The sequence below is a fragment of the Tupaia chinensis genome, unplaced genomic scaffold (assembly GCF_000334495.1).
Source record: "Tupaia chinensis unplaced genomic scaffold, TupChi_1.0 Scaffold000528_1, whole genome shotgun sequence".
In the NCBI taxonomy this organism is placed as follows: domain Eukaryota; kingdom Metazoa; phylum Chordata; class Mammalia; order Scandentia; family Tupaiidae; genus Tupaia; species Tupaia belangeri.
In genome coordinates, this window is record NW_006160041.1 from 6,212,025 (window position 1) to 6,227,725 (window position 15,701).

The 15,701-nt window shown below is 42.9% G+C and overlaps 1 protein-coding gene across 2 annotated transcripts in view; it reads right to left on the minus strand.

Annotated features, from left to right (window-relative positions):
• Positions 1-232: 232 nt before the first annotated feature.
• The window catches only part of STON2 (stonin 2), a 130,283-nt gene continuing 114,814 nt past the window's right edge, over positions 233-15,701 (minus strand). For both annotated transcript variants that reach the window (XM_006157107.2, XM_014591076.1), the window contains 3 exons: positions 9,444-11,276; positions 1,963-2,165; positions 233-553 (listed from right to left, as the gene is read on the minus strand). In XM_006157107.2, the coding sequence (XP_006157169.1) occupies positions 470-553; positions 1,963-2,165; positions 9,444-11,276 (2,120 nt within the window). In that variant the 3' untranslated portion in view covers positions 233-469. The remainder of the gene's footprint in view (positions 554-1,962; positions 2,166-9,443; positions 11,277-15,701) is intronic.

Genomic DNA, 15,701 nt, shown 5'->3' on the forward strand with positions numbered 1-15,701 from the left:
TTGCATAGTGTTAGCACTTAAAGTTTGGAGACACTTAGAAAAGTTGTAGCAGACCCAAACAGGAAATTTGTTTTGCACCTTTTCTGAACCTTTTCTAGAGAGAATGACAAATGAACATCAAAAGGAAATTGTGCCAATATGGGGGGGGGGTTGTGATTTTCAAAACAGCCACAACACACACCACATACCAGCGCTGTGAGATAAGCAGAGACAAGACAAGGAGGCTTAATTATACAGTAAACTCCAAAAGTCAGGTGAACCGCGTGCTTCAGATGTGATCAGAATCAACAAGTCTCTCCAAAGCAACCAAACCGGGGTGACCTGTTAAAATGCAGGTAACCAAGAACAGAAGGTCGATACGCTGCTCCTAACATGGAGTGGTCACAGCAGGGGTTGACTGGAACTTCAGCTATTCAGGAAGACTCTCTCATGTCTCTCAGGTTAGGAATCCCCTTGCTGCAGGGCTTTGTCACTGTATCCCACACTCCTTGGGATTCTCCATTTCATCTCCTTCCAAGTCTGGTTTCAAACTCTTTTTCTGCTCAATTTCCACCTGCCAAGAATAGAGGTGGGAGATGTATATCAGAAAGGAGAAAAGGATGCAAACAAATGAATAAACTGAAGGAGAATATCTCGGGAGGCTTTTTGAGATTCTTGGAATTTTGCTCATGTTTGGGCTTTGGCCACATTTGGAGCTGTTGGCCTTGAGTATATTATGCCTCTTTGTCTGGAATGATCATTCTTCACAAGGAGAATTTTCCAGGTGGAAAAATTGTCTTGCACAGCCACTCAAAGGTCACCTCTTCCACAAAGCTACTCTTGAATCACTAAGTAGATTTAGGTGCTTCCCCTGTGAATACTTGCACCGTACGATTGTCTGGGTTCACTATACAGTATGTCCCCCACCCCCGGACAGGAAATGGATCTTGTTCATTATCTTATCCAATAATATAGGCAGTTGACAAAGTGTATCAATTCTTTTGGAACTGATTGTATACTCAATACTTTAAGAAAGCCTTTAAATTGATAATTATAGGTGTGTTTATAATTCTTACCATGTCATCTGTAAAAACACTGTAGCTATAATTATAAAGGGACTACTAAATGAATCTTGCCTTGAAAGTGATACACCTCACCCGAAGCCTTTGATAAATCAGGCAGGGAATCCTTGAGCTGAGGGATTGCATGATTAAGGCTGCTAGTACCATTTTGGGTATTTATGATGTTTTATTTAGAGGGTAAAAATTCAAGATAGAGCTGTTGAGTAGGTCATGTTGGAAGAAAGTGCTTTTTTTTTTCCTGGCCACAAGAGGGAGGTCTTTCAGTTCTTTTTGGTAGTTAAATGTTTCAGACTACACAACTAAGGAAACATTTAGAGGACAATAAATCACCATAGAAACCTGATGAGACTTTTATGAATACAGTATTATTAAAGCACTTTTCAAAATCCTTCTTCAGTAAACTCCCACCTTTTCAAGCTTTAGCATTTAATCTTCTATTGAATTTCAAACTCTTCAGGATATTACTGCTTTCTGTTTATGCCAGAAAAGTCTGACTTTTATTCCTTCCACAGCCCTGACCTTGTTACTATTAGAGAAGTTTCCTTGGCTTTTGAGTGTTGTCCTGTTACAGCCCAGTGCCCACTTCATCAGCCGTTGTAGCTGAAATTCTGTAAATTATATTACAAATGAATAATAATAATAATCAGATTATCCCATTTCTTTTTGTTGTTATGATGACAGACATTACAGTCTCCTTTTTCAACAGGCTTTATTTTTTTCCCAACCTTTCTTTTGCCCATGAGGGAAATTATTCACTTAGAACAGTCATCCACAGCTTTGTACTAAGGCGGGAAGAGGATACCTTGTACCATGATAGACATGACTAAAAAGACTAAGAGCAGGGAGTCTAGTGGGTGAACAAATGGACTTGGAACATTAGCCAGACGCCTCCTGGGGCTACCTTGTAGCTGTAGTGCGCGGAATAATTGACCCACTTCCTGACGTCAGTCTTGTCTTCCACAGAGATGGATCTCACAGCAGCTTTAGAGGCAGAAGTTGTAGGCATGCTGAACTCAACATCCACGTGACTGGCAAATCTGGAAGGCACTTCCCGGTCAGAGCCAAGTTCAAGGTGGCAGAAGAAACAGTGTGGGTGACCAGAAGCTACCAAAGAAAGAGAGTCAGAGATCAGGTTTTTGGAGGAAAAGAAGAAGTAAAAGAAACCTCATCAGAGGCCAGGACCAGAAGCTACCAAAGAAAGAGAGTCAGAGGTCAGGGTTTTGGAGGAAAAGAAGAAGTAAAAGAAGCCTCATCAGAGGCCAAGTGGTGGCTCAGTGGTAAGGCAAATGGACTCACATGGGGAAGGCCCTGGGGTCACGTCCTGGGAGCTCTAGGAGCACGCATGATAGGTGTACATGTGTGCACGCCTACGCTCTAGGCTGGGTGAGACTGGGGGTGGACTGGAGAATTAAGACCCAAGAGGGTGTCTCTCTTTTTCTGTTTCATGGAATAAATAAATAAATAAACATAAAACAACAGCAAAGCAGCAGCCACATCTATAACAAAGGAAGCCTGCAAGCTCTGCACCTGGCAGCTTTTCAGAGGGTCTGGTGCCGAGCAGAGGATCTGCCTCAGCAGAAATCCCTCTGTATGCCTCAGACTCTACGACATAACAGCCTCTGATTACAGCAGCCTGGTATCCTAGCAATAAAACCCAGGCCCTGGGAAACAGGGGTCACTCTGCCTGCTCAGGTCAGGGTGATATGTGGACATGGCACAAATACTAAGAAAGAGGAGTGGTGGATTGGAAGAATGGAATAAAAAGGATTAGCATTTAGCATCTAATAAAACATCAGTGCCAGCCACATAGCACATAATCACTACTTTCCCCTGAAAGTTGATTATTTTTTTTAATATAGATTTTTGCTATAGGGGACCATGTATGCGCACTGGACAGAGACAGAGAAAGAGAGAAATCTCCCACTGGGGGAATGGCCATGTTGCAGTCCCTTCTCCTCCATTCTTCTCTTGGGATTTTGAACATGCACACACACACACTCACCTGGCGTCAGTTTTAAGCAGCCAAGTCTGGGACTCAGACCACAGCCAGCCATCTGGGAGTCCAGTGCTTTACCACTACATCAACTGCTGGCCCTGAATGGCATGTTCTTAATAGCATTTCGTATTTTCAAGAATGCTTTAGGCAGGGACCAGTAGTTAGTGTAATGGCTATGTCGCTGGACTCCCAAGTAGTCGACTGCGGTTCAAGTCCCAGATCCGGTGGCTTAAACTCATACTGGGCGTGTGTGCGTGTGTGCCCAAGATCCGGTGAGGACAATGGAGGAGAAGGGATTGCAGCGTGATCATTCCCCCTGGGGGTGTCGCCGTGGGGGTTGGGGGGTGATTTCTCACTGTCTCTCTCTCTCTCTCTGTCCTTCTGGTGGGTGCACGTGCACTATAGCAAAAACCTCTCCAAAAAAAAAAAAATGCTTTAGGCGTATTTCTGAGGTGGGGATGACGAAGTCCTTCTACACATCACGTGTGTATTAATGAAGCGTAGGTACACTGTGCAGACCATGGGAGTAACAGAACACTTGGACTTATCTTGCAGTTCTAAGCTGCAGATAACCTTCACCAAGGCCTCTGTTCTCTCAGGCCTCAGTTCCTCACCTGTAAAGTGTGGAGACTGGGGCAGAGGGGTGGAGAGGTAGAAAAGGGTGGGTTGGACAATGCTAAGCAAGCACTTGAATTAGGTAAATCTATGTTTGATTCTACTGTACTTGCATAGCAAATTTGAAGTTGATTTCCATTTCACAATTATTAGATTTTCTGGTTTTTTTTTTTTTTTTGCTAGAGGGTGTATGTGCTCACCAGAGAGAGAGAGAGAGGAGGCGGGGGGAGAAAGCATTCCCCATGGGGAATGGTGATGCTACAATTCTTTCTCCTCCATATCTCTCTTTTCTTCTCAGGATTTTGGGTACATATGCACACGTGACTCAGACCATAAGGTTGGCCATGTGGGATTCCGCTGCCTTAACCACCAGGCCACAGAGCCAGACTGAGAGTTATTGGATTTTCAAGTACAAAGTGTTAAGGCTGGCTTACGTCTGCGAGTATAACCACGGGGCATCATCATCATCCGTGTTATGTAGCAGGAAACCTTCGCTGAGCACCCTGCACCTGGTACTAGGCTCAATGTTTTACCCACTCTCTTGTCTAGTCTTCATAGCAATCTCTTGAGGTTGAAACCTCATCTTCGGCTTAGAAGTAAGGAAACTAAAGCTGTGGGAGGTCAAGTGAGCTGTCCAAAGTCCCAGCTAGAAAGTGGCAGAGCTAAGGATGGAAAGAGCAGTCCTACCCCAGGGTGCTCGTAACCTCTTTGTCTGAGTCACAACCTCTGGGTCTTCAAAACTCAAGACCAGGTTTCCAGGGTGACAGGGCTGGAGAAGTCAGCTGTTAAGAACCCCCACACAACAACTAGGCATGAACAAAATATTGTAACTGAAACAGACTCTTAGTTATACCAGTTCTCCCAAACAAACAATCACAATTTTCTTTATTGGTCTGGGTAGGACTTTTTAATCTCAGAGAATGAGGACATACACACCCGCCCGCTCTCCAAGGAAAACACTGCAGAATGAAGTATTTGTTTTGCTCTGTTTCACAAACGTAACATATTTCAATGGTTATTTCTAAATTGTAACACTCTGGGAAACTGACAATTTTGCGCTGGCTTTTAGGAAAGGAATTTAATTAAGACACATATCATAGTGAAAATTACTTATCTTTTTAAAAGTTTTTGCCATAGGGTGCGTGCGCTCACTGGGGGGGAGGGGGTAGAGAGAGAGAGAGAGAAATCACTCCTTAGAAGAGATGGCCACGCCACAGTCCCCTCTCCTCCACTCTTCACTCGGGATTTTCGGCACACATACACGAGTGCCTGGAATAGTTTTCAGTCTGCTGGTTCTGGACTCAAATCATGGTTGGCCATGTAGGAGTCCAGCATTTTAAACACCACGCCACCTGCTGGCCCTCGAAAATTACATGATTTGAAAAATAAGTCCATTTAATATTTTTAAAAATAGTGCACCACATCTGTAATTATATACTTATCATTTATTGGACATTTAAAACTTTTTGTATTTATTATTCTTACTAATTTTTGTATTTATTATTATTATTTTAATTTGATCAGAGAGAGCAAGAGAGGGAAAGTGAGAAAGCAAGCCTCCAGACCTAGGACTTGTACCATGGTTGACCATGCGGGAGTCCAGCGCCCCAACCACCATGCCACCTGCTGGCCCCATACTGGGCATTTAATATAGCCAGATACTAAACACTTACAAGCATTATCTAAGTTAATTCTGAATGAGCCAGATATTAATAACCTTATTTTATTTTTTTTTTTGGAGAGATTTTCACTGTAGGGCGCGTGCGCTCGCCAAACAGACAGAGAGAGACATAGAGACAGAAAGCGAGAAATCACCCCCCAGGGGGGATGGTCACGCCACAATCCCTTCTCCTCCGTTCTCCTCTCGGGATCTTGGGCACGCACGCACACGCGCCCGGCGTGAGTTTTAAGCCACCGGGTCCGGGACACGACCCGCGGTCGACTACGTGGGAGTCCAGCAACATAGCCATTACGCTAACTGCTGGTTCCCTTAATAACCCTATTTTAAAGATGAGAAAAATTAGGTTTCTCTGAGAGGGTAAGTAAATGGCCTGAGGTCACACAACTAATAAGTGGTAGAGTTGGGAATAAGATCAGATATTACTCTGACTCCAAACTATGGCCTAAATTCTTCTCAATACGTTGCTATGGAATTAGATCACTACCCCAACACAGGAGAGCCTCTGAATTTAATTCAATCGCAACTGTAACTGTCTTTATCTAATTATCTTTATTTGCGCATGGTTGGGATATTGTGAAATCATTTATTATTTTTTTTTTGAAACTGACTCCCTTCCTCAAAACATATTCATAGCAAACTTGGAGAGCAACATTTTTTCCTAGATTCTGAGCATCAGCAATTAGAGGTGCAGGCTGGTAGACAGGGAATGTAATTCTGAAAGCTGGTATGGTTTAATTCATGGTAATTAACTAAGCCCACACATTATGTCATCTTCCTTGATAAAGATGAAAAAATTTTAAATTAAAATTCAGATTTTTATTTTTCATAAGAGGCTGATCATACCGGTAGTTTTCTCTTGTACTGGTCTAATAAGAACTGGAATTCTCGTAAAGAAAGCTACTTACCAAGGAAGGATGAAATATGGCCGACCTATGAAAGCAACAGGACTTGTTCTAGTGTCTTCTAAGATAAACTCTTGCAATCAGGGTGAGAGGGGTCACTGGAGAGCTCAGAGAGGGGAGCTGTCCATGGGCAGGGCTTGAGTGGGAATCATGAGAATTCAAAGGAAGCTCTTGATCTCTTAGTGGCTGGGATCAGGACAAGCCTTCTGTGGTTGCTGGCTTGTGAGGCCAGCAGATACAGGGTGCTGACTTGCTAGACCACAAAGCTACCGAGGCCTGAGGATACAGGGAGTGGGCAGGCATGGAGTCAGGACTCTTTGCAGGATGGGTCTCTTGACCTTGGCTGGGCCCTACTAGCTTCCTTCACTGTGAATGGGAGGTGTAAGTGTATAAAAAATAACCTTATCACAGCTGTCTGAAGAGCTCAGAGAGGACTGTTAGTACTTGATCACCATCACTTCTCAGGTTTCAGAGACCGAGCACTGAATGGGAAGACAAAAGCCGGAATGGGATTCCAGCAATGGGGAAGCCTCTGCAGGCTGACTGGACATCTTCTGCATATCTCCAGTTTCCAGAAAAGGGTGCTATCAATTCCCCAAACTGTCACGGAAACATTACTGGCCAGAGGAAATACAGGAAGCCACTTTCTGGTGTTTTGCATCTTAAAAATATTACATACTACGACAGCAGAAGCAGTACTGGGGACTGGGGGTTTAAGTAAGAAACATCTCTAAGTCTCCTTATGCAACCCTGTATTTCAAAACTCCTCCACACAGGAGGTTCCAGTACTCTGGACACATATATGTAACAGATAAGCTGCATTTACTTGGCCTGGAGCCCATGCAGCACTCTTGGCTGGGAAGCATTAAGGAAAGTGTTTGCTGAAGTCCTGTTTATTTCCCCCAGTCTATGTCTGCCCCACCCCCGTTCTCTCTGGCAGTAATCTGTTTCTTTCTCTCCCTTTGGGAAATCATCTTCCCTAGCACTACATGTCATCTTGATGGTTGTGTCCATCAAAATGCACTGCCCTCCCTTCCCTCGACTCTTGAGCCAGATGGTACCCAGGCAGAAGATGATATGTGATGATCTGTCATGGCTACACCCCAAGGAGACATCCCCTAGTTTCTATTTTTAGAGCTGTGATTTGGGTCTCTTTTTGTTTTTGCTTAAGGTAGCCAGTTAGTCTGTGTTGCTTATACCCTCAAGCTTCTCATACAGTACTTCTAAATATTTAAGAAAAATAACTTATGTTGGTACGTGCTGGGAAAAGCTCTGTTCTTATGGTGGAAATTATTTTACATTTGTGTCTATTTGGTCTTATCTACTAAGAGGCCGCTGTGATACTAAGCCCCCGGGATGTAACTGTGTAACTTCCGCTGAGACATGTCACTTCCTAGGCCTTCATTTTCTCATCTGTAAGTGGAAGAGGTTTGATTAAGTTATCCCCAAGTTTTTTTTTTTTTGCTTGTTTGTTTGTTTTTTTAGCCTGCTTGCAAATACAACAAATCACAGTTCTCTCTTCCCTAGGGCTTCTGGACCAAGGGAAAACTCAGGATTTCTCCTTTGCACTGTCATGTCAGATGGACTCCGTGGCTGAGGTTGAAATCACGGCACTACTACCAGAATACAACACTGACTTCCGGGGAAATGAATAAGCTGGCACAGAGAGGAAGACTTTGTTTTAAAAATTCTGTCAGTTTAGAAACAGGGGGTAACATACCCAGCCACCAACACAGAGGTCTAATTGTCTCTGCAGTTTGCGCAGCTACACCCAGTGTCTGACACAGAAGGCCCTGGTGAGCGTCCACTCCCTGCACTGCCTGGGGAATTGACAGCTAGAACTGCCTCCTGCCACCCCATCGTTTTAGGTTTAGGACATGGTGACACAGCTGGTTCACATTCAGACCAGGTGAGGGGGACTCTGAACTCACAGCTAGGATTTAATAGTGAGAAAGAGAAAAAGGAGAGCCATGTAAGAGAAAGATATTTCAACCAAGAATTTTTTCCACATCTTACTCTTTTTGCCCAGCTGGTATATCCACTTTTGTTAACAGATGGACAAAACTCACTATAAACCAGAAGAGAGCTGGGTTAATGGCCATAGGATCATGAATTTATTGCTGGCCATTGGAGTCACCCAGACTGACTATAGAAAACGAGGCTCTTAGGCCTCAGTCTAGTGGTTAAGGAAGCTGGATCTCATATGGCTGACCACAGTGGCTTGAAAAACACATGGTATGTTGTGTATGCCCCCAAACCCCAACGGAATGTAGAAATGAAGAAGGGATTGCAGTGTAACCATGCCCCATTAGGGGGTGCTTTCCCCCTCTCTGTCTCTCTCTCTGGCAAGCACACATGTCCTCTGGCAATTAAATAAAGAAAAGAAAGAAAAGAAGCTCTTAGAGCTGATTTGATTGTTCTCTACTCTTGTCTTTTCACTAAATCTCACTGGACCATGAGCAAAGTAGTTGCCTTCTGGGCTCACTCAAACACAAAAGCATCTCTGATAGCTGTGTGCAGTCCAGCTAGGGCTGGTAAGCTTTTTTTGTTGTTGTTTAAATCAGACATTGCTTCCTTTACTTTCTGTCTGATAGGATTTCAGACCTTTTGGAGCTTTGTATTCTGACTGGATCTCCAGTCTGATCAAAGGTCACTTCTCATTCCCATCTCCAAGTCCCAGGGTGGAACTCTGAGCCCCAGATGCCATGGCTGTCGGGCCTCACACAAAGGGGCAGGAGTCATAAATCTGACTCCTCATGTATGTGGTACACACGATTGGCCATAAATTGGCCCTTTCATTCAGGGTACAGTTACAAAGATGCCTCCTCAGGATCTGGAAATGGCATCACCGATAATATTTTAATGAGTCCCACTGATGAGTTCCTTTATAAAAAGAATAAAAATTTAGAATAAGAACAAGAAGAAAAAAAAATAGCAGCTCACCTGAGTGGAATAATACAAGTTTATGGGAGATGTGTGATAATAAGTGGATAAAAAGATAAAGTGAACCAGGTCATTATATTCATTATGTACTTTGCTCAAATATCATTTTTTTTCCTGGTTGCATTCCCCCTCTTTGACCATCCCTACCTCACACCAAATACATGCCCTTCATACAGGATGTGAACACTGATTTCTGTTCTTTCCCCAAAATGTGGTTGTTTTACATATGAGAAACCACCACCTACCTGAGTTTTTGTCAGGCAGCCGGTTTATCCTCCATACAATGGAATTGAAGGCATGCTCGTACTTGGCAGTTCCCAGAGTTACTCTCATGACAGGCTCAGAGCCAGAGACACTAGTCGAGCCAAAACTTGCCCCGCGGTTCACTTTGGCTTTCAAAGACTTTTCCCCTAGGACACTTTCCCTGCGGAAGTTTTTCACCCATTCACTGGGCACAGGGTAACGGACCATCACATTCTCACAGGGAACCTGAGTGAGGGGGTCACGATTGGAGGAGAAGCCGGGTGACATTCTCAGCCAGCTCTGCACCTCCACCTCTGCCCCATTGATGCTTGCTGCCGTCCTGAGTGTGAAAGGCAAGGTCTTCTCAGCAAACACTGTCCTGAATCGCATCAGCTCAAATCGGCATGCATCCAAAGGGTTGAAGAGAATAACCCGGGAGCTGTTGAATACATCCTCATCCACACAACCATGAAAATGGCACTCATGGAGCTTGATCCACTTGGTGGTGGTGGTGGGCATGATGTCCTGCCGTGAAACAATTTCATTCCCTTTGACGAGGACATCATTGAGACCCAAACGGCACTCTGCAAGCCCAGAGAGGAAAGTCAGCACGTGGATTCGTGTTAAGATATGGTGTTGGAGAACATGGTTGTCTCCTTTGCTCACAATACCAGAGAATTCATCTCTGACATCCACTGTGATCTCCTCTTCAATGTAGTTCAAGCCAACTGTGCTCAAGTCCATTGACAACACTGGCAGATCCATGAGCTGGTCCTGAACTGCACGGATGAAGCTCAAGAAGTCATCATAGTTGGTGGTGCCCAGCTTAATCACTTGTTCTCTCTCTGCTGTGTGGGCCACAGCAGGTTTTGGCTGGTATTTCTTCTTCTCCTTGTAGGTAACACGGTCTATCCGTAAGCTGTGGATTCTGCCATTCTCATCATAGTTTTGAAGCCGGGGTTCTGAAATCTCATGGCAGGTCTCCAGCTTAAACTCACGGAATGGTTTCTCTAGGCCCTGCTCATAATACAGTTGCAAGAAACCACTGTCTGTCAGTTTGATGTAAATTGGTCCCCAGTGCCTGGAAGACATTATATTTTTCTTCTCAGGGATCCTCAGCATCATTGGCCACCCTTCCCTAGTCTGGGCTCGTGCTGACCCAGCTGGGTGAGCATCTAGTTCAATCCAGGCTATTGGGTCATCGTCAGGCAATGTCACACTGCCGAAGTGATCAGGATCATCAATGTGGAGCTGTTTGAGTTTTTCAACAGCATCAGAGTGTGACTGGCTTTTGCTTGAATCATCAAAACTGATGGCATCCTGGTAGATGACAATGAGGGAATCTCTTTGGCTCTTGCCCGTAGCACTGGAACTGTTTTGGGAACGCCTCTCCTGTTCCTCAAAGAAAGCACTGAAAGGATTGATAGGAGAGGGCTGTACATCCTGCAGAGTCTCATTCAGGAAAGGATTGGTCGCTCTCCAAGGTGGAGTCTCAGTTACGGAAGGTGGACGATTTAGAGAGGAAATGTCCAGCTTCTGAACTTTGGAGAAGTTCATCAAAGTGCTCTTGGGACGGTCCCTCTTCTTGAATGAACCAGTTGAGTTATAAGATACATCTGGGGCCACAGGTGTAATTGGTGCTGTATTTGGTTTCAGAGGAGAGGTGATGGGTGGTAGAGGGCAGCTGACTTCATTGTCATCAAAAGTGACCCAGCTGGGGAAACGAACAGAGGTCACTGTGGGGGCAGGGTGCCCATTCATGGTTGGACTGCTTGCCTGCCAACTGATGGCCTCCATTTCTACTTCTTCATCTTCCTGGAGTGAGGAAGAATTGTCTAAAAGGAAAAAGAGAACATGTGAGGAATGTCATTCATGAAACAAGTATGGGAATAAGGGTTTGTTAGAATTTTCTAGAATCTGGGACCAACAGATGGTGTAATGGTTATGTTGCTGGACTCCCACACAGTTGACCGCAATTCAAGTCCTGGACCCAGTGGCTTAAAACTCACACCAGGCCTGTGTGCATGCATGCCCAATATCTACAGAAAATAAAACTCTTAAAAATAAAGGAAGACAGAAATTTCTAGAATCTAGTAAATTCCAAAAAGTTATCTCAAGTGCTTAGTCTGTGCACAAATACCACAATTTGGTAATAAGCATACCAGAGGGGCCATCATGTAAAATGCAGTAAGAATACTATGGCTCTCTCTACACAGAAGCACTGACTAGCATGTTCCTTGTAATTTAACTCTATATATACTTTTTATTTTATAGACATTTCTGGAATGTATTTTATAGATATTTTCTGTTCTTAGCTCTAAGGTATATATTCTTAATTTTTAAACATGGAAAACCACCTCCAATAGAAAATGATGGAAGTAGATCTCATTAAAAAAAAAACATATTTTCTATAAATGATAATATGACTGTAAGTAAAATATTTGGAGGAATTTTCAGTCCAAATATGGTCAATAAATAAAGACAAAATGTTCATATCTTTAATATATAATAAATTCATACAGGTGAATAATAAAAACACAAAAAATGCCAGTAGACATATGGACAAAGGGCATGAACAGTTAAGTCAAGGAAAAGAAACTTAAAAATGTCTAATAAATGTGAAAAATATTCAGGATGATTTATAAGTTTTTAGTAAAGGTGCCATGATAGGGGACACTAAATAGACCCTTAAGGAGACTAATTGCCACAAATGATCTGAAAAGTAGCTTAGCACTCTCTCTCTCTCTCTCTCTCTCTCTCTCTTGCTCTCTCTTTTTCTTTTTAAGCTTTTTGCCATAGAGTGCATAGTATCTGGCAAGTATATGCACCCTGTGGCAAAAACTTGAAAAAGAAATTAAAATTACTTTTTTTCCATATGGATAATGGGTTATTTCAGCACATTTTATTAAACTTTTCCTTTCTCATCCTTTCTATGACACCTTTGTCAAAACTCAAATGACTGAATATGTATGTGTGTACTTCTAGACTCCCCTTTCTGTCTCATTAATACTGCCTTAACTGCTGCAATTTATAGTAACTCTTGAAATTTGGTAATGTAAATCCTCCAACTTTTTTTTTCTTTTTTTGGAGAGGTTTTTGCTATAGGGCACGTGCACTCACCAGACAGACAGAGAGAGACAGAGAGGCAGAAAGCGAGAAATCACTCCCCAGAGGGGATGGCCAGGCCGCAATCCCTTCTCCTCCATTCTCCTCCCGGGATCTTGGGCACACACACACAAGCGCCCGGCATGAGTTTAAGCCACCAGGTCTGAGACTTGAACCATAGTCGACTATGTGGGAGTCCAGCGACATAGCTATTATGCTAACTGCTGGTCCCCAAACATTTTTTTTTTTAAAGATCATCTTAGATATTACCAGGCTTTGGCAAAAATTACAAAGTTAAGAAAAATAAACCAGAGGATTTTGATTAGAATTATATTGATTCTATAGATCAATTTCAGAAAATTTTCCATCTAAACAATTAAAATTTTTTTTTTTTAGGTTTTTGCCGTAGGATGCATGTGTTTGTTGGAGAGAAATAAAGAAGGAAATTGAAAGTCACTCCCTAGGAGGGTGGCCACACTGCAGTCCCTTCTTCTCCATTCTCCTCTCAGGATTTGGGGCACACACGTACACACATGTGGCATAATTTTCAAGCTATGGGTCTGGGACTCAAACTGTTAAGGCACTCAAATTCAGTGTTGTAACCACTATGTCACCTGCTGGCCCCGTCTCCTTCACCCCCCCCCCTTTTGTTTTTAAATAAAAAGAATATCTTCCCTTACAAGTGCCTTTTCAATTTTTTTTTGAGAGATTTCTTCTATAGGATGCATGCACTTGTTGAGAGACAGAAAGAAAAAGCAAGAAATCACCACCTGCGGGGTGGGGAGGGGGGAATGGCCATGCTACAGTCCCTTCTCCTCCATTTTTCTTAAGATATTGGGCGCACACACACACACACACACTCCCAGCATGATTTTTAAGCTGCCAGGTCTAGGACTTGAACTGTGATCAACTATGTGAGAGTCCAGCAACATAACAATTATGTCATCTGCTGGTCCCACATTTTCTGTTTAAAAAAAAAATTCTTTAACTTTATTTATTATTATTATTTTCCAGTTTGATCAGAGATAGACAGAGAGAGGGAAAGTGAGAAAGCAAGTCACCAGGTCTAGGACTTGAACCGCAGTCAGTCATGTGGAGTCCAGCATCTTTTATTATTTTTTAAATTATTTATTTTAATTATTCATTCATTTATTTAAATTTTACCAGAGAGAGACAGAGAGAAAGAAAGAAAGAAAGAGAAAGAGAGCAAGAAAGCAAGCCATCAGGTCAAAAACTTGAACCGTGGTCGACTATGTGGGAGTCTCCAGCATCTTAACCACTTCAGCACCTGCTGGTCCCAAGTCCAGCATCTTTAACCACTATGCCATCTGCCGGTTTCCCACTTTAAAAAAAAATTTTTTTTAAATAATTATTTATTCGATTTATTATTTTTTTTTCACATGAGTTTTGCCAGAGAGGAGGGAGGGAGGGAGGGAAGGAGGGAAGGAGGGAGAGAGAAAGCAAGCCACCAGGTCCACGATTTGAACTACAGTCAGCCATGTGGAAATTCCAGTGCCCCAACTACCATGCCACCTGCTGCTGGCTTCCCAACCTTTACAATTAAAAAAAATTTTTTGTTATTGAGTTGTTTTTTTTTTTTTGGTGGGGAAAATGGGAAGAAGGATGAAGGAACAGCACAAAAAACATGTCCGCAATGTAGTAGGGACATAGAAAAGATGTGCTGATTAAATAAGTGAGAAAAGAAACTGCTTAGAGTAGTTTTTCCATTCTCTGTCTCTGAACGAATGAGTCTGGAGAGCTCTGCCATCAACCAAAACGCTGTTTCCACTGCCAGTCATTTGGAATCAAAGGGAAATGGATACACAGATGGTTGAGTTTTTTAACTGCCTTGCTGACTTTCACGCATGTCATACCCAGCCATCTCAAATCAGCAATGCCATGCATAATTACGCATGTAACGATACATGCATGGAATGGTTTGCTTGTCATAGATCTTCCCACGTAATTTACTCAAACAGATAGAAATTCCCTCAACTGAAAACATTAATTTGAATATGTAAGTTAAACACATGAATATGCATATACACAGATCCATACCCATTCCAGAAATATAATAAACAAAATGTATTTTCTGTATATACAGCACCATTTTATTATTATTATTTTAGAGAGAGTTTTTTGCTATAGGGTGCATATACTCACTGGAGAGACAGAAGTAGACAGACACACAGAAAATAAGAAATCATCCCCAAGAGGGATAGCCATGCTGCAATCCCTTCTTTGGCCTCCTCTTGAGTATTGGGCATGCATGCACATATACCCACTGTGAGTTTCAAGCTGCCAGGTCAGGGACTTGAACCATGGTTGCCCATGTAGCAGTCCAGAAATGTAACCACTACACCATCTGCTGGTCCATAATTATTTTATTTTACTCATTATTATTATTATTATTATTATTATTATTATTATTTAGTTTGGCCAGAGAGAGACAGAGAGCATGAGAGAGAGGGAAAGTGAGAAAGCAAGCCACTAGGTCAAAGACTCGAACTGTGGAGAGCCATGTGGGAGTCCAGCACCCCAACCACCACGTCACCTGCTGGCCCCATGTAGAAGTATTTTAAAATTAAAGATGAGGGCCCAATCATGGTGGTACACAGGTAGCACCACCTCTTGGGAGGCTGGAAGCCATATGGGAGAAATAAGTTCAGTTTCTGGGTCAACCTGAACAATCCAGGCATGGCTGCACATGCTTGTAATCTAACTAATCGGGAGACTGGAGCAGGAGGATCATAACACAGCAAGTTCCTATCAAAAATGCCTCTCCTGGATCAGCAGGCGGCATGGAGGTTAAGACATTGAGTCCCATGTGGCGGCCTGTGTGGTTCAAATCCTGGACTGAGCAGTTTGAAAACCATGCTGGGCACATGTGCCTGTATGCCCAAAATTCTAACAGGAGAATAGAGAAGGGACTGTGTTATGGCCAACCCCCACCCCCGGGGGGGATTTCTCTCGCTTTTTCTCTCTGGTGAGCATGCATGCCCTATCGCAAAACATTTAAAAAAAAAAAAAAAGCTATCTTTGTATCTCTACTCTCTTTCCCAAAGGAAAAAAATGAAATTAAAGATGCGAATCTCTTTCAGAGAAACTGTGAATCTACCTTTGTGCAGGTAAAAGCTACTTATTTTTTGGAAAAA